Below are 18,162 nucleotides of genomic sequence, written 5' to 3'. Positions count from 1 at the left end.
AGCCAGTGGAGAATTTACTATATATTGTTTTGTAGTGTTACATGAAGCAACTACTCACAGGTCTTCATACTGCCATGTTAATCAAGTGCTTCACAGGGACATAAAAGGTTTGAATGTGTTGTATGGGTAAATACTGAAAATTAAAATGGTATGAGTGGTCAATATTTGATAGTACCTCACTGCAGGCTCCAATCTTCTTATCGATAATGAGGGAAACCTGAAGCTTGCAGATTTTGGACTTGCACGTTCCTTTTCTAATGACATTAATGCAAATCTTACAAATCGTGTTATTACATTGTGGTACAGGTATATCCTTTCTTCTTTGTCAAGCATAAGTCCATTTTTGTTCTGGTAGTAGTGATGACTCTGATTTTGCCTCGTTTTTTTGCTGTTAATATGTAGACCTCCAGAGTTACTTCTTGGAGCTACAAAGTATGGTCCAGCTGTTGACATGTGGTCTGTAGGCTGTATCTTTGCTGAGCTATTGTATGGAAAACCGATCTTACCGGAAAGAATGAGGTTAGAATTATCCATGGACCTTGTAGCGAAGTTTCTTATGCTTATTTTACTCTCCCTGATCTTGAAAATGTTTTGTGTGGATTGTTTGTCTATGACCTTGCACAGTTGCAGCATACCATATAATGTTAGAAGAAAGGCGATTCTCACAAACTGTTTGATACAAGTACTCAACGAATTACACCAGTGACCAGTTAGTGTAGATGGAAAAAAAAAAGTAAAAGTTATAACAGAGTTATTTCTCTACCTCCTTGAGAAGAACATATATAGACCTTATATATCCTTGTGTAAGCATCTCGTTTTCTAGTTATTGGAAACACTGTTCACTTTCCTGAGGAAGTTGAGAAATAGGAGTAGAAACATGGAAAGAAAACGTGAAGGGGGGGTGGGTGATTTAGATGTCTTGTTTCTTTCAGAAGCGATTCATGGTAATCAGGCGTACCTTTGAGTCGTTATCAAAATTTAACTTGATCGTATCGATTTTTCTGTATAGAATAGAATTGAGTTAGACTTGAGCATGGCTTATGGACATTCTTGGTGTTGTCCATCATGGATTTCCTGATTGGTTTACAGGTGTTTTGTGAACTTAGTATCATCTTTGTATTCACTCCTATTGCAGCCTGAACAGTTGAATAAAATATTTGAGCTTTGTGGAACCCCTGATGAGTTAATATGGCCTGGTGTTTCGAAGATTCCTTGGTATAACAAATTTAAGCCCACTCGTCCGATGAAAAAGCGAATTCGGGAGCTCTTTAGACAGTTGAGTACTGAAGCCAAGTTTTGTTAATATGTGGTGTTATTTCCGAGTACTCTATTATTTTTAGGGTTTACTGAATGATCATTCACTATGCAGTTTCGACCGACATGCTTTGGACTTGCTAGAGAAAATGCTAGTCTTGATCCTGCTCAGGTATATTCCTCATCTAGTAATGTTTTTTTCTTCTGCTACGAACAATTTGTTGTGATGGAATTGAGAGATTGGAAGCACAACCAAAAGTAGTACTATGAGAGAAAAAGTGTGTCGAAATAAGGAGGTCCTCAAAAGTCAGAATGAGAGAAATCTTGCCCTAGCCATCTGTCGCTCAACTTATTAAGTAATCCCTCCGTCCCCCATAAGCGACTTGTATTCCTTATTGGGACGTCTCACCGCCATTTCCTTTTTTTAGCAAAAAATAACATCTTTCCTCTCTCGTACTCTATTCTATAATTTATTCTTTCACCAACTGTATTCTCTTCTCTCTACACACTTTCTTAAATCCCCGTGTCCAAAAGAACCGGCTCGCTTATGGTGGGACTAAGAGAGCACTTCTTACAACTGCTACAACTCATAAACAAAACTGCCCACTGGACTAGGACAGAAAATTTGATCAAAACAATGAACTAAAATAATTAACTAAATAAACTTGCTCGTGCAGCAAGAAGATATAATCTTGCGACTGTTACATGCCACTTGTTACCATAGTTCTTGAGTTACTACTATTAGAGCCCTTGTCTCATTTTTTCTCTTTTTCTGCGTCTCTTTATATCTCACAGAGAATCTCTGCAAAAGATGCTTTAGATGCTGAATATTTCTGGACTGATCCCTTACCTTGTGACCCAAAAAGGTATGCTCGATAAAACTTTCTTGATATTACATTGGGATGTATCTCAAAAATCTATTACATTTCGATTAAGATGTTTGATTTGAGAAATGATTCCATGGTCCATATAACAAAGATTATTCCAAAGTGAGCCATAAAACAGTTAATACAAGTTTCTTGACCGTGCAGTTTGCCAAAATACGAATCATCACACGAATTCCAAACAAAGAAGAAGAGACAGCAACAACGACAGAACGATGAAAATGCAAAACGGCAGAAGGTGCAGCATCCACAACAACATGCTCGCTTGCCCCCTATCCAACAATCTGGACAGTCCCATCCACAGCACTGGAACGGCTCCAGCCATCAGATGAACAACAACTCTCAGATGGCAATGAATGGTGCGCCTAGTCATCAACAATACGTAAAGCCACGCGGCCCACCAGCAGGTCCCAGTAGATACCCTCCAGGCGGGGCTGGCGGAGGCGGAGGCGGTGGTGTTGGTTACTACCAAGATCGTGGAGGATACAGTAGTGCCCCATTCCCTCACAGGGGCGAGGACCCCACCGTATCCTGGAAACACAGCTCCCTCAAACGGTCGGGGGCAACTGGTGGATACGGGGCTCCTCCTAACTACTCACAAAGCGGTCAATATGGCGGAAGGGGTCAGAATCCCATGGGTGGCAACAGAAACCAGCAGTATGGCTGGCAGCAATAGTAAAGACAAGTAGCCGTTACTTCATACACGCCTAATTTCATTCACAGACGATGTGGAGGATCTGGTGCCTCCATTGGATACAGTTTTGCAAATTGTTACTAGGCTTTGTATAACTAGTGATTCTTCTTGGTTAATTGGTATAGATTGTCTCAAGAATGAGTGGGGTGATTGGTATATGTTGTTGGGATTCTGTTATCTTTAACTAGAGATGGATTTTTGAATGTCTACATGTAAAAGATCAATTTTAAATTAATAATTTTGTTAGATCAAGAACAGCTTTACATAGTTTCTGGGCTGAACGCACTTGTCATATCTAAATGCATCATCTGCTGTGGGCAAAACATATGTTTAGCTCTATTACAACATCATGCATTGTTTGAAGCCCGATGGAGTATGCCATTTGCTATTTGCAAATATATATACTCCCTCCGTCTACGAAAGGTTGTCCACTTTTGTTTGATCCTTCTACGAATGTTGTCCACTTTGCTTTTTGTCATTTTTGGTAAATGGAGTCCACTTTCCACAAACTCATCGCACATACATTCTATTATAAAACTTATACAGTATATAAATGTGGAACCCACATTCCATTAACTTTTACCACTCACATTTTTTAAAATCTGCGCCGAGTCAAACGTGGACAACATTTCGTAGACAGAGGGAGTAGCTTATCAGTAGTTGTGCCATCATACAACGAAGAAACACATACCACGCAGTGGAGGTTTCTTGAACTGGGTTTCAACCAAATATATCGGCCAGGCCAACTTTTTTCATTTCAAGAATTTAGGTAATGGTATGTAAGCCCTACAAAAAAAAAGCATAAATTTCGAAACTAAAATTGAAAAACTACAATCTAATGAAATTCCATTTTTTTTCTCAAGCTCCACGGTCATCTCATTATGAGGGAGGGCCTGTGGTGGGCTGGCTACATTGCTGATGCCTTTATTAATTTTATCTAAGCAAGCCATGAAGAAATGTAAGTTTAAGCAAGCAACCCAAACCAGAAACCAGCAGTTTGCTTTAATTTATTATGGATGTGGTAACACACTCAAATCTTCTGTAAATTAAAATTAACACATATGTCAAAATCTTGTTATGTTTCATCAGTGTAAGCCAATCTGTTTTCCAAAAAGCCTGCACAACTCTGTATCCTCAATGAGAGTTACCCTACACAACAGACATTCAAGACTTCCAATGAATTTAGACTTCTACATTTTCAGCTTCACCCATCCTAGCATGCGCACCCGCCTTGCTGCTCATTTTGGCCCCCGTTTGCAGTCGCCTTCAAATTCACATCCACCATATCATCGTGCTTCGCAGAGGAGAGCGCCTCCATCCCCGGCAGCGCTGCAGCTATCTTCCGGAATAGTGGCTGCCAACACAACAATTTCAATCAAGGCATACATATTCAATTATGTTATACTAACTAGATCATGATACCTTTATATTGAATCCGGCTTTAGCACTAGTCTCTACGAACATGACTCCGGATTCACGAGCCTTGATATCGCCTTCTTCAATCGAAACTTGCCTAGGAAAAGGCAATATAGATTTTATTTTCAAAAATGTGATTTAACATGTTGGTGTCCTTACCGTTTGTCGACAAGATCAGTTTTATTTCCGACTAGAACGATAATCACATCACCGCCACGTTCTGTTCTTACTTCCTCAATCCACTTTGAAGTGTTCAAAAATGACTGTCTGTCTGCATATATATACATATAAGTTAGTATTTTACAATAATCAATCAAGAAACATACTGTTATTCAAAGTAAACCAAGAATTGCTTACTAGCAACATCGTAGGCAATCACAGCTACTGAAGAATCCCTAATGTAGCTCGGAATTAGACTTCTAAATCTTTCTTGTCCAGCAGTATCCCTATAATTCATACGTCGTGTTTTAGTAATTTCATACATCGCGTTTTAGTAGTTTATCGTAAAATAATAAAATCAATTGTTTTAACATTTTATTACAATTCAAACAAAACATGCATAAAGGGGTTACCAAAGCTGCAAGCGAACTGTTCGATCTTCAAGGTACATTGTTTTGGACAAGAAATCTATGCCAATTGTAGCCTACATGTATATATTCAAAAATCACATCAAAACAATTTAAAAATAAAAAAAACATACAAATTTATAAAATTTTATCAATGTGTGTATACCTGATAGGTTGTATCGAATTTATCGTACATGAAACGGGTGATGATGCTGGTTTTTCCGACCGACTGATCGCCCAGAAACACGAGCTTGTATTTTGCTAATGGTGACACCACCGCCATTCTCTCCCTCTCTACAATATGACAATATGCATGTATTGTTTGATGACGATGAATACGAGATCTGGATCAAGATGGAGAAAATTTAAGGAGAGATAACAATGAGACAACGTAGAATGGGTGGATGAATGGTCTGATTTTTGTGAAACGAGTTTTACACGTAAAGGGAAATCTTAATTTGTAAGTAGCATTTCATTTTCAATTTCAATGTTATTCATCACATAAGTTTGTGGCTTACTCAATTTCAATGTTATTCAATTAATACATTATATCATCTAGAAAAAGATCAATATTCCAACACTCATACGTGCTATATATAATAGTATTCCATTACGATCATAATCAATATTGACTTGCCATTCAAATTCAGATTAATTTATTTCTCATGTTTAAGATATCATATATTAATTCATTAAGCTTGATGATTGATAGCTTAATATAACTAATTTGGACAAAAAATATTTGTTTGGTTTACAATATTATATTACTAACAATGTTATACTTGTATGAGTAAAAATGGAGGAGATGAATACTTGGCTATAGACAGGGACGGAACCAGAAATATTAAGAAGCCGGTGCTGAAATTAATAATAATAATAATAATAATAATAATAATAATAATAATAATAATAATAATTCATTTTTATTAATGTCTTTACAATTTTTATAAGATACTACAAAAATTCAATAAATCTCCATTTTGAAATTAATTACAAATTATAAATCACAAGTTACTATCTACATTTTTTATTCTCTATTCCCAAAAAATTGAATTAATTAAAAAATTACAAATTACTATCGTATTTTCAAAAATGCAATCCAAAATTGAATAAATAACTAAAACATTCAGCCTTAATTTATTGTACCTAAATAATTGATTATTTAATTAAAGGGAAAGTGTAGTTTATATAGTTATATTTAATAAAAATTAGATTGGTAAATACAATAGAGTAAAAAATTGGATTCGTAAATAAAATAGAGTAGTTTTTTATTCATTAAAATGACTTGAAGCAATAAGTACTACTAATAGAATAAAAAAGAAAAATTATTGGATTGATTATGTTGTAGGTGCCGGCTGCCTGATTATTAGATTTCACATTTCCCACAAAAATCTCTTCATTTCTTTTCTTCTTCATCGTGTATATCCATCTCAATTCTCTAACAGGCACACACACACTCCATGGCAACCATGTCAGAATATTGGTCCGGCGCCGGCCAAGCCCCCGCTGGAGCGGTGGCTTGACCTACGCTAGGTCCGTCCATGGCTATAGAGAATAAGGAACACAACAAAACCACTGAAAAAATATGGCAGAGGATGCAACAGTCCCATCACTCTAGTTACTCTGTTTCCCAACTTGGATATAATTCTGCAAAAATATGGCATCGACCCTAATTCATTCACTATTGATTTTTACTCTTAATGATATCAAAAGTTGAAGTTATTTTCGTCTGCAAACAATTTGATTTTATTTATTTGTTGATTTGTTGGTTCATTGAACCATAATCTAAAACTTATGAATATCAACAAGATAAGTAATAAATCATACAAATAAATGAATATAAATATAAATAACACGATAAATTTATGACTTAATTTGTTTATTTTCTATTATTGATTATTTTTTTATGTTGTACTTCATTAATATGTGCATAATAAATATGTCACAATTTTTATTTTAAAATTTAAATATAAAGGAATTTATGTAATTTATATAATATTTTTAATTTATTAAAATTAATTATAAATCTTATAGTATAATTAAGAATATGTGAAATAAAAACTTGATTAGATTGGATTAGAATCTATACATATATAAAAGCGGAATACCAAACAATCCATTTTCCCGCCAACTTTCATGAAATATTGATAAGTATATTATAAGATTATATTTGCGTATAATATATAATATTAATATATGATTGATTTGATATAGAGAATAAATGAATGTCAATTAGTCAAATCGTATTCTTTTTGACCATTGGATAAAAATGAGATCAAGTGGTCCCTCTCAATTTATTTTATTGACCAATGAGATTATGCCATTTGTTACAATCTCATAGGTCAATAAATATTTTATTTATTATTCAAATATCTTTTATATATTAAATGAAATATATATAAAAAAATTATACCAAAAATTATATTTTTTTATCCACTACAAATTGAGATCACATTTGCTATAGTTCTATTCACAAAAAAAAGTTCTATTTCTCTCTACATGTAATCTTTCTTCAATTTTATTATTTCTCATTTTTTAAAAAAATTATTCACCATTGATGATGAGAATGACATGTTCTCTAATTCCCAAAATTTCAATCATCCCAAGATTATTTGTATTTAATTATTGCAACTTATGGTTTTTATTTATTTTTAATTTTTTTGTCATTTTTTATACATTATCATAATTTTTTGTTATAATATAATCTATCTATACATATATAAAAACCAAGTTGTGAGAATTTTTGTTTTCCCCTTTTCATGAATTTATTTTAACTATATAGTTTTAGTAGCATGCACTATTGGATATTAATACAAGATTTATTGTATGAGATATATGATATAAAAGTGTTGTTAGATTTGTCAAATCATAGTTGTCATGGAGATCATATTTGCTATAGTTCTATATATCCTTAAAAGCAAGGTTTTTTTGGTGGGAAAATAGCAAGAGTTTCCGCCAAATTGGCTGAAGAGGGTTTTTATTTTATTTTATTTATTTATTTATTTATTTATTTTAAAATTACATGTTTCAAACCAAAGGTTAATCAATAACCTCCAAGAATTGTTTCTTTTACATGTTTAATCCAGCAGCCAATGGCATGAGCTTTCAAAAACAAAGTTGGTTACACCATGTACTAACAATCAATCATACTTTTCTTACACAAAGAAACTCTTTCATATTGAGCTTTGGTCTTTCATATTGAGACCATCCGCAATGGGCGGACGATGGCACGCCCGATGGCGCGCATCGTCCGCGCCATTCATCGTCCAAGTAGAAACTATATTCCTTGCGGTACACCAAAAGTGACATCTTTTCCTTTTAGAATATTTCCATAAAGTGGCATATTTCCAAAAAAAGAAAAAACTACTCCATATTTTATTCTCTCTCCATTTGATACAGTACTAAACAACATTTTGCATAAAATTTCTTGTCAAACAAAAAATGTATCGCTGTAAGGTGATATAGATTGTATGGGGTTGTGATTGCACATATGGAAGAAAGAGAATAAATACTTTATTTAAAATTTTTTTAAAACAAACTCATGTATAAGATGCTCAAGCTAGTCTTAAGCACTAATATGTTATTAGGTCTATCACTCAAACCATGGCTTAACATCGCTTTTCCTAAATTTATTTCCAAAATATAGATTCTTTTTTTTAGTGTATGCATTCTTTGGTTATAAGTGGTCAAAAATTGTGAGCATCCCATTTCCTACAAACTGAAAGATGAGGACACAAATCACTATAGCTAGTAGGAAAACTTTTCCCTATGATCCCCATTAAATGTCCAATAATTCCTTATTTGAACAGTCCAATAAATGTCTCATTTCGTTTTTGCTATTCTTGGTAAATGGACTTCAAATTCCACTAGCTCATTCTACTCGCAATTATTATAAAATTAATATACTAAAAGTGAGGTCCAAATTTCACTAACTTTTTCACCCATACACCTTTACAAAGTCAAACAATTTCTTAAAACTCTCATAGGTCAAATATGAGACATTTAATAGGACTAAATGGAGTAATACTATAGTATCCACTAAGCCACCCAAATGTGAATGAGACTCGTCACAACTCTGAAGCAACATTCCTTGTGTCCATACAAACACATTTTGGACCCTTTTAGTCCAAAATCTAAGTGACACTGAATCTTATGAAGCTGTTCAAGAAATCCCACCTCAACAACCTCCTTTAATGGCACAACTTCCTTCATCCACAAACTTCCTTCTCACACATTAACTCACTCCTTGCCCCACTCCTTCAATTTACTCACCCCTTTGTCGATAAAACACGATAAGCATCATCACTAGTGTGCAGCAACGGCCGAAAGAAGATGGAAATTTCTATGGAACAGACCCTAGCAAGCAACTCGGATGGTATCACCTCAGAAGAGGATCGACGGGTAATAGTTCCCTCAAAATTCATTGCAGCAGAAGCAGACTGCGGTTTTGAGAAGAAAGAACATTCATGGTAACCTCTCTGTGATCCCATTATTCTTATCAGACACAGAAACATCATGAATATAATTGTGGTTAGATCTATTGCTGCTCAACATGTTTCATCCATGGCTCTAACTCACCAACGTGGTTATACTTGCGCAGGCTTGCCATGTCTCAGATTCCAACAGATCTGTCAATTCAAGTTCAAGAAATCACCTTCTACGTTCACAAGGTACTTTACACAGACAACATATTTGCTACTAGACAAGTAGATAATAGAAAAAAAAACAACGCTTCAAAGGTTTTTTTTTAAATAACAAAACTCCATAACTCAAGCAAATATGGTATAATTGCAAGTAATGAAAGCGAAAAATCATGAAGATGTCACCAAAAGAATAGAATTACAATGGAAATAAGTATTTTCTTGATTAAATGTTACCTCATCAATATCTTCCTGAAACAGTATCCACTGATCTCCAAGTGTGGCTACTTCAGCCGAATAGAGCTCCGGCCCCAGATTTCAGATGCATGCTGCGATATCAAGCTTGATAACTTTCCTGGTGGTGCTGAAACATTTGAAATCATATTGAAATTCTGCTACGGCCTCCCAATTAGTTTGAATGTAAGTAACGTAGCAGCCCTAAGATGTGCATCAGAGTTTCTTGAAATGACCGAGGCACTGGAAGATGGGAACCTGATCTCCAAGACCGAAGCTTTCTTTACATTTGTAGTCCTCTCTTCATGGGGAGACTCCATCGCCGTCCTCAAATCATGTGAAACACTGTCCCCGTGGACAGACAACCTTCAAATTGTCCGAAGATGCTGCGACACAATAGCTTGGAAGATTACCGGAGAAACTTCAACAGTAGGAGGGCTAGCAAATGGGGAAAAGTGGTGGTTCAATGATGTGAGCACTTTACGAATAGATTACTTCACAAGGATCATAACAGGACTCAAGGCAAAAGGGATGAAACCTGAGATTATAGGTTCATGCATCATCCAATACAAGGAATACTGGTTGCCAAGTACAGAGCCTGAGAGAGAAGCAGCTGGGAGTAATAACTATGGAAGACGCGAGATGCAATGGAAAATCATAAGTGGAAGAAAGCAGGAAGAGTACATTGGACCAACAAAGGAGCAGCGGTTGATGGTGGAGAGCCTAGTAAGCTTACTACCTCCGGAGAAAGAAGCAGTCCCTTGTAAGTTCCTTCTAAAGATGCTAAAGATGGCATTACTCTACTCGGCATCCCCAGCAATAGTTTCAGAGCTTGAAAAACGAGCTGGTCTGGTGTTAGAAGGTGCAGATGTGAATGATCTTCTAATACCAAGTTATGCAGCAGGTGATCAAGGGAAGCTGGTAGAGTAAGTCACCGCCTGCTCCAATTCTCATTAAATTTTCAAATATAACAGGCTAAATGCAATCTTTTACCAAGTATTGGTAGCAACTGAGCCTAGTAAACAGGTTAATTATGATTTATCTTTTGACATCTTGGCTCCTGCAATTATCGGGTTGCTACAGTTCCACTGAAGAAAAAACCATGCACAACACAGAGATTGTGCAGAGGATTTTGGAATATTTTTTGATGTATGAACAGCAGCAGCTGCAACAACAGCATTCTGGACCGTTGCCAATAAGCAAACTTCTAGACAGCTACCTAGCAGAAATTGCAAGAGATCCTAAGCTTCCAGTTACCAAGTTTCTGTTTTTAGCTCAGTCCTTACCGGAAAATGCTCGGACAAGTGATGACGGCCTCTACAGAGCCATTGACACCTATCTCAAGGTTATCTACCATACAATTACTCCCCATGTTAATACTGTCATCAAATAAACTGAGAATCAGTATTTTCTTTACAGACTCACCCATCACTACCAGATCACGAACGAAGGAGGCTATGTAAAGTCATGAATTGTGGGAAGCTTTCACTAGATGCATGTGCACATGCAGCACAAAATGATAGGCTGCCACTGAGGACCGTGATTGAGGTAAATTTACATAAGTTACTTCAGCTACAAACACTTTTGATAAGTACTAAAGCTCATCAGATATAGCAATCAAAACCATATTGAAGTCCACTATACATCATTTGCACCTCAATATTTGTATGTATGACGGACAAAGAGATGGCACCCAGGTCATATTCGCAGAGCAAATGAAAATAAGAGCGGCCATACAAGGAAGTGGTCAGACAGAAACTGCTGATAAATCGGATCTGGAGAGTAATGCCTCAGCAACAAACAAAGAAGTCAACACCCTCAAAATAGAACTTGAGAAAGTGAAATTGCAAATGAATGAACTGCAAAGTGATCACTCAGAGTTACAACAACAATATAAAAAGCAGAAACCCAAACAAAGGAACTCATCAGCTTGGAAAGTTGGGTGGCGGAAAATCAGGAAGTCTGCTCTTTTCAGTTTGAAAGCAGAAGAGGAAGAAACTGATGAAAGCCGAAACAGACCAAACCAAAGTCGCAGAAGTGGCTTACTCCGCAGGCGCAGGCAATCAGTATCATGAATTCATTAAATATATTTTCCTAAAACCTCCAAAACACTCACCACTAGAAATGGCAATGCATTTATAGCCAACCGGGTTTAGTTATTAGGTTCGCTAATAACTAGATAATGTTAAGTCTTAAACAGTAACGCAAGATACTTTCAGTATTTCATGTTTTGACTCAAATATAAGTAATCTCCGATGGCTACCTCTCCAAATATGTTTTATCCATAGCATTCATCCGGTTGTAGATTGCTGTCCAAGGCAGAACTACGCGAATCCTGATTCAACTTAGTTCCTAATTGTGTTGTGTCTAGAGAAGAGTTAAAGAGGCGAACAAAGCACCCTACATGACCCTAAAACTACATCTAAGTCTATAACCACACCCACATGATACTGATGCTTGTTCCTCATATATTCAACACACTTCATCTTAACATGCTTGTTAACATGTTCACAACAACAAATTTCACCTTAACATGTTCACATCAACACATTTCATTAAAAATTAGTTGCTTGATAATGTTTAAACCCAAGCACATCACACAACTAATTCAAACTTACTGGCCTGTAACATAAAATATGGCATTCCAAGTCCATTTACACTTTGACTGAAAACGTGAGGGAATAAAGTAAAGTTGAATAACTGAGTAAAACATAAAAGAAAGTTAAACAAGATCTCTAGCATCTAGTGCCCTATATAATTTGCATGAGTTCGCATGAGTTTCTTAATAGCTCTTCAGAAGGGCAGATTCAGAAACCAAACTTCCAAGTTAAACTACATCATAATTTTCATAGACACTTTACTGTACATTTTCTTCATATTTGATGAACACTAAAATCAGAGACAATGTAACAATGGAAGTCCAAAAGTTGATACATTTCTTATACCTCATTTTTACCACTATTTAGTTTTGATAATCTGGATCAGCAGTCTTCCAGATTTTACAAGTGCCAGTAGTGTTGCTTGTAGTATGAACCAACAATGTAAAAGCCACTTAAATTCCAGACACAGAAAAATGTGTAATTACCTGTTCTTGTCTAATTTAAGTTAGAACTGCATCTGGTATAAAGGTCTTGAATGGAATATGTTTGGCTACACTTTCAAATGTTGGAAAATGACATAGAACAGCCATCACTTGAATTTTGAAGATCAATGTTCTAGCTTGTTGCAGGTAAATCATAAAAATTTAACATCAAAACATTCCAGTACTAATTATCCCGAAAACATTTGAGGAAAATGAAACTTATTTCATGAACACTATTACATATCAAAACAGAATCCAGTCGTTCATATTCCTAAGAAATTGAAGGAAAACAAAAGGGGAAAATTCAATCCAGCGCAATTTAAAAACCCCATATAGAAATTCTGACAAACAATAGAAGAAACCAGAAGCCCTATGCTACATTGTGCCAAAGACAAGTAGCATCCTATATTTCTCCTTACACTAAACCTCGAGAGCAAATAAAACACATTACCTCCTCCCAAAAGAAGTCATGCTGCTCCATGGAAACTTCACCTGAGCTCCGTCAGCCGCCTTCTGATCGGCGCCCTTCCCGCGACGCCCAAACGTCTGCCCTCCGGCGTCTTATACCTCCGATTATCCCGCGCAGAGTCGAGCCAGTGCGACTTCTTCACAGCTTCCGGATCTTCAACAATGCTCAATTTCGACTGCTTCGTCTTCCTCTTCCTCTCCTCCTCGACAACCGGAATTGGGAAAAGTTCCGGATTGATCGATAGGGGGCTCCGAAGCGTGACGTAAGCCTTCTTGTAATCAGGCCTCGCGATCACTATCCCGCCGTATTTCTTCTTTTTCCCCTCCATATTAAGCGTCTGCACTTTCTCCACCTCGAATCCGTACAACGACTCCAGGACCCTCTTAATCTCGATCTGCGAAAAATTGATAGAAATATCAGTTTGAGAAACGATTTTCCCATTGTTTAGAGTTGGAATTAGATACCTTAGAAGCTGAGGGGATTGTCTTCAGCGCAATTTCAGTAATGTTAGTAAAAGATGAGGGCATGAGAAGTTTGATTGGAAGATTCGCGAAGTTCACAACTCTTCTCCCCAGTCGGCTTCCCATTTTTTTCAGCTGAGACGTTCTTCAGCAGAGAAGCTTTAGGTCTTTCAGCAATGGCGGATTTCTGCTTCGCGAAATGAAATGAGAGTGGAAGGGTTTTATACTGGGCTTTTTATGTTACTTGTGATTGGGCCGTTTACACGCTTTTGAAAAACGCATTATGCTTACGCGTTTATACTTGAAATTAATTAAATCGAGCAAAAGAAAGAAACCGTATTATACACTCCCGTCTCTGCAACTCCACCCCCACCTAATCTGCCTCGCCGCCATCTCCGCCTCCGGCCACCGACTATTTTCCCTCTGTCAAATGTCTTTTCTAATTTCTCAAGTTATCAGGTGCTTTCTCAATCTATTGTACAAGCTTCATGAATTGTTTTCGTTCACTAACCTACAATTCCTACTTATCAGTAGATGTTTAGCGTTTTTGACTGGTGTTATAAATGTGAAATTAATTTCCATAAAAGTATTTTTAATTAAAAATGACATGTTTTAATGGTAAACAGCTTGCTCTCAATTAGGTTTATTTTGATGAATCTCTTATCAAAATAGACTGTTATGCAGCAGTATATTAAGCTTGAGTGTTTTTGTGGTCATTGTTCAGATTTTGATTACATGAATTGGACATAGACTGTGATTGTGGAAGACAGTCATTGTTGGATTGAATTTGAAGTAGAGAAATCGTTGCAAGCAATTCTCTTTGTCATCTACATATACAGATATATAAGCTCAAGTAGGAGAATTACATTGGTCAGACAAGATGCCGCAAGTGAGGATTGTGGCTAGAAACTTTATGGATATGGTGGCATCCTTGCCTCCGGTGAAACTTGACAAGCTGTATGAAAATTCATTCATATGCGAAGCTATCTTGAGGTTATATTCTTACACACTATATCTGCTTAATATGTTCGATTTCATATTTGTTGAATCTTAAGACGATGTTGTTTTTTGAGATCCATATGTGTTGGAAGATACCGAGAATAATGGGATTGATTGTAAATTGATCTATTACCAAAGATAGAATAGGATCTCCATAATCTAGGTTTACCATATATGCATATTCTATGCCTATATAACAATGTAACATATTGTGTGATATTCATAAAGTAAATATATGAAATCTTCTCCCAATCGTTTCTTCATGGCGTCAGAGCAGAGAAAGATCCCGCTTAGAAAAATTTCATCATAGTCGTGCTCATACCATATCTCGGTCAAGAGACCAAAACCAAATCAGAAAAACCAACCCTATCAGAAAAACCAATCCCTGCACAAGAAACATGTCAGATTCAGAAGGAGATACCAAACCAAAAATTAAGCCTTCAAAGTTGAAGACAAGCAAGAATGTTACTGTTGCATTCAAATTGAATGGAAAAAACTATCCTTTGTGGGCGCGACTAATGAAAGTCGCAATAGGGAGCAGAGGAGGATACTCGCACATCAAAGATCAGCCACCGTAACCAGAGAGTCACAGATATGCCGATTGGGAGGAAACTGATCTCGTGGTGTTCTCGTAGATCGTCGACAACATCGAAAACGACATCATCGCCGACTTCGCCCATCACCAAAGCTCGAAAGCCATATGGGATAATCTCGACGGAACCTTTGAAGGCAAGAGGGACCCATACCTCATATACGATCTGGAGGATAAGGCGATTGCACTCGGGCAAGGAAGCCTGGATCTTGAAACTTACTATCGGCGAATCCACGGACTGTGGATTAATGTGGATCGATGCCCAAAACAGCCAGTCGACTGCTGTGACAAGGGAGTTAAGCAATTCAGGGAATTCTCAAACACGACCAGGCTATTCAACTTCCTTACCGGGCTGAATCCAGAGTATGACACAATCCGAAGGGATATCCTCAAGGAGAAGCCATATCCCTCAGTCGAAGAGGCTTACGGGAGGGTCCAGAGGGAGGCGGCTCAATTAAAAATCATGCCACCGGCATCCCCTAAAGCCTCCGAAGACTCCGGCGTAGGAAGACCGACCAAGAAACAGGAACGGACCACCGCGACCGCCGCCTACCGGAAGCAGTCACCAAACCGGAGGCAAAATCGACAAAAGCAAGCTGTGGTGTTCTCACTGCGGCAAGAACAAACACACGAGGGAGACCTGCTTTCTTCGGGTGGGATATCCAGAATGGTGGGATGAACGGCAGAAAGCGAGAGCTCAATCAAAGCTTGCCGCCGTCGGGATCGGAGAGATAAGGCAGAAACAGAACAGCGCCCAAAATCAACACCGAGACGGAGGGGCAAACCAGCTGAACGCCTTTTACCCAGATGTCAACGGTGGGAGTGGTGGTGGCGGCGGTATCAGAGGGGTTCGAGTCAGAAATTTCATGGAGAGGGCTGGAGTGACGGAGCCGCAGAAATGGAATGGCGGCGACGTTCACTCGGGAGGTAAAGGGTTTGATCTTGGATCAAATCCTAAGTTATTTCACATTTTGCAGAATGGTCCCCCCAGATATGCATGATTTAAACTTGATACCCCGTCCTCCTAAAATGAAATCCCCAGATATGCATAATTGTGAAATTGCCCCACAGGACATCCGAAAATCCGAATTACACCCCCAGATTTTAACTCAAAACCGTTTTGCACCTTCGATGAATATTTCCACTGCTTTTTCTGTGCAAAATACCGATAATATTGATAGGAAGGGTTGGATCTTTAATTGTGATGCTACAGATACTATGACTCCAGAAAAATTTGATTTTAGTGATTTTGGGGAAGTGACTAAAACCTACATTAGAACCACAAATGGGGAATTAATTACAGTAGTCGGGGCTGGAACCATAGAAATTTCCCCTAACCTCCGACTGTCAAATTGTTTATTTGTTCCTAGGTTGTCTCAAAGACTAATGTCAGTTAGTCATGTGACAAGAGAGTTGAATTGTACATTCCCTAATGTATCCAAAATCCTGAACACAAAAACCCCTCTTGACATCCTTTCCCAACAAGCCCAAATACCAGAACCCCTTAGCATGCCACCTAAAGTCTTTCCCAACTAGAATTGTTGGTGCTATTCAAATATGTTTGATAGATGACCATATTGAAGTTGATACTAATGCTTTTAATGGAGAATAGAGCATGGGTAAGAGAGGGAGGGGTGGAGAGAGGATGCAAATCTAACCTTTTCTGAAAACTTTTCAATCCCTTGCAAACTCTACTAGCCTTCAAAAAGAATCAAGGTTGTTTTCTGATTTTAAATCTTGTTTGAACATTTTTAACCATTGAACTTTCAAAGACTATTTCCAATGTGACATGTCTACCACCTTTGGTCTAAAGCCTTGCTGTTGTTCCATGAGATCCCAAATTCATTTCTATACATAGGTTGTGTCACATGCATGCCCAACTTGCATGTCTTTTTCCTGGAATTATTTGTGACTGCTTTGGTTGATTGAGTCTTTTATGTTTGAGCTCATTGATTAACTTTTTCAGTCTGTTAATTCTCCTTGTAAGTAATAGTGACAACAGATTTAAAATTTTCATTTTCCATGGGTTTTGGTCTATAAAGGTTTAATAATGCCAACAATAGAGGTTTTTGTTTTAGTATAAGATTTGTTATTATTGTGGCTGTGTTGCAACATTGTGCAGCAGCAGATTTTGATGTGATTAGCTATATTCATTCTGTTATTAATTATTTCTTAAGATGTCATGGTTCTGCGGATTTTACTATTGATATTGATTTTTCCTACTCTTCCACTCAGATCTTTGCCTCCACTAGCAAAAAAGTATGTGCTGCTGCTTCTGTATATAGAGGGTCCAGTATCAGCAAAGTGGCTGGAAGAATGGATTCTTGCTGACGGTGCCTCGAAGCATAAAGTAGCTATAGACAGGCTCATTCAGCTGAGAGTCCTGACTGAAACTGTTGAACGGTAATGTAGATATGTTCTCATTGTTATTTTCAATTTTATACTTAACTAGTTAGATTCTAGAAGTGCCTTGGCTTCAGATCATATATTATTTAACTTAGCTTCGATCATCCTCAACCATTATTTGGATTTCTTTTTTTCCGGTCCTGTGGCAGGAAGAAAGAAGCTACTTACCAATTTAATCCGCCATTTCAGCGGATCTCCAGAAGCACATACTGCATGGGTAAGCTTTTAAAGTTTTAAACGAACTGCCTTTGTTTTATGCTTAGATAAATTCTGAACATGGTAGACTCTTTGGATCCACAGTGGAGTTTCACTAGGGAACAATGCCGTCAAACGTCACTGTGAGGCTTCCAGTACAGAGGAATTAGATGCCTATGCTGTCGAACAGTGGGAGGTGTGGGTTTTTGCTTATGTCTTGACAGTTGTCTCTGTTGTTCATGCGCTAATGCTCAGTGGATTATGTGGTAA

General features: G+C 37.2%; 4 protein-coding genes and 1 pseudogene across 4 annotated transcripts; 3 read left to right on the top strand and 2 right to left on the bottom strand.

Moving 5' to 3' along the window:
- Positions 1-38: 38 nt before the first annotated feature.
- On the top strand, positions 39-3,084 carry LOC121791125 (annotated as a pseudogene).
- Positions 3,085-3,854: 770 nt separating this feature from the next.
- On the bottom strand, positions 3,855-5,200 carry LOC121791120 (ras-related protein RABH1e-like). The gene is made up of 6 exons (XM_042189156.1): positions 4,981-5,200; positions 4,821-4,891; positions 4,606-4,694; positions 4,408-4,519; positions 4,255-4,345; positions 3,855-4,186 (listed from the first exon to the last, which is right to left on the bottom strand). Exons 1-6 carry the CDS (start codon positions 5,095-5,097, stop codon positions 4,046-4,048), a joined length of 621 nt encoding a protein of 206 aa, XP_042045090.1. The 5' UTR covers positions 5,098-5,200; the 3' UTR covers positions 3,855-4,045.
- A 3,507-nt stretch (positions 5,201-8,707) lies between these two features.
- On the top strand, positions 8,708-11,930 carry LOC121791121 (BTB/POZ domain-containing protein DOT3-like). The gene is made up of 6 exons (XM_042189157.1): positions 8,708-9,283; positions 9,415-9,484; positions 9,716-10,614; positions 10,772-11,033; positions 11,108-11,236; positions 11,386-11,930. Exons 1-6 carry the CDS (start codon positions 9,147-9,149, stop codon positions 11,761-11,763), a joined length of 1,875 nt encoding a protein of 624 aa, XP_042045091.1. The 5' UTR covers positions 8,708-9,146; the 3' UTR covers positions 11,764-11,930.
- Positions 11,931-12,911: 981 nt separating this feature from the next.
- On the bottom strand, positions 12,912-13,914 carry LOC121791122. Its single transcript, XM_042189158.1, has 2 exons — positions 13,704-13,914; positions 12,912-13,633 (listed from the first exon to the last, which is right to left on the bottom strand). Exons 1-2 carry the CDS (start codon positions 13,824-13,826, stop codon positions 13,259-13,261), a joined length of 498 nt encoding a protein of 165 aa, XP_042045092.1. The 5' UTR covers positions 13,827-13,914; the 3' UTR covers positions 12,912-13,258.
- Positions 13,915-14,012: 98 nt separating this feature from the next.
- LOC121791124 (general transcription and DNA repair factor IIH subunit TFB2-like) lies at positions 14,013-18,088 on the top strand (the record flags this gene model as incomplete). Its single annotated transcript, XM_042189159.1, has 5 exons — positions 14,013-14,159; positions 14,425-14,693; positions 17,527-17,694; positions 17,847-17,914; positions 18,012-18,088. Coding segments are annotated over exons 2-5 (426 nt in total), but the record flags the coding sequence as incomplete, so codon positions are not given.
- Between the last annotated feature and the right edge of the window lie 74 nt (positions 18,089-18,162).

Source organism: Salvia splendens, unplaced genomic scaffold (assembly GCF_004379255.2).
Source record: "Salvia splendens isolate huo1 unplaced genomic scaffold, SspV2 ctg729, whole genome shotgun sequence".
NCBI classification, from domain to species: domain Eukaryota; kingdom Viridiplantae; phylum Streptophyta; class Magnoliopsida; order Lamiales; family Lamiaceae; genus Salvia; species Salvia splendens.
This window is presented reverse-complemented; position numbering and strand designations above follow the sequence as displayed.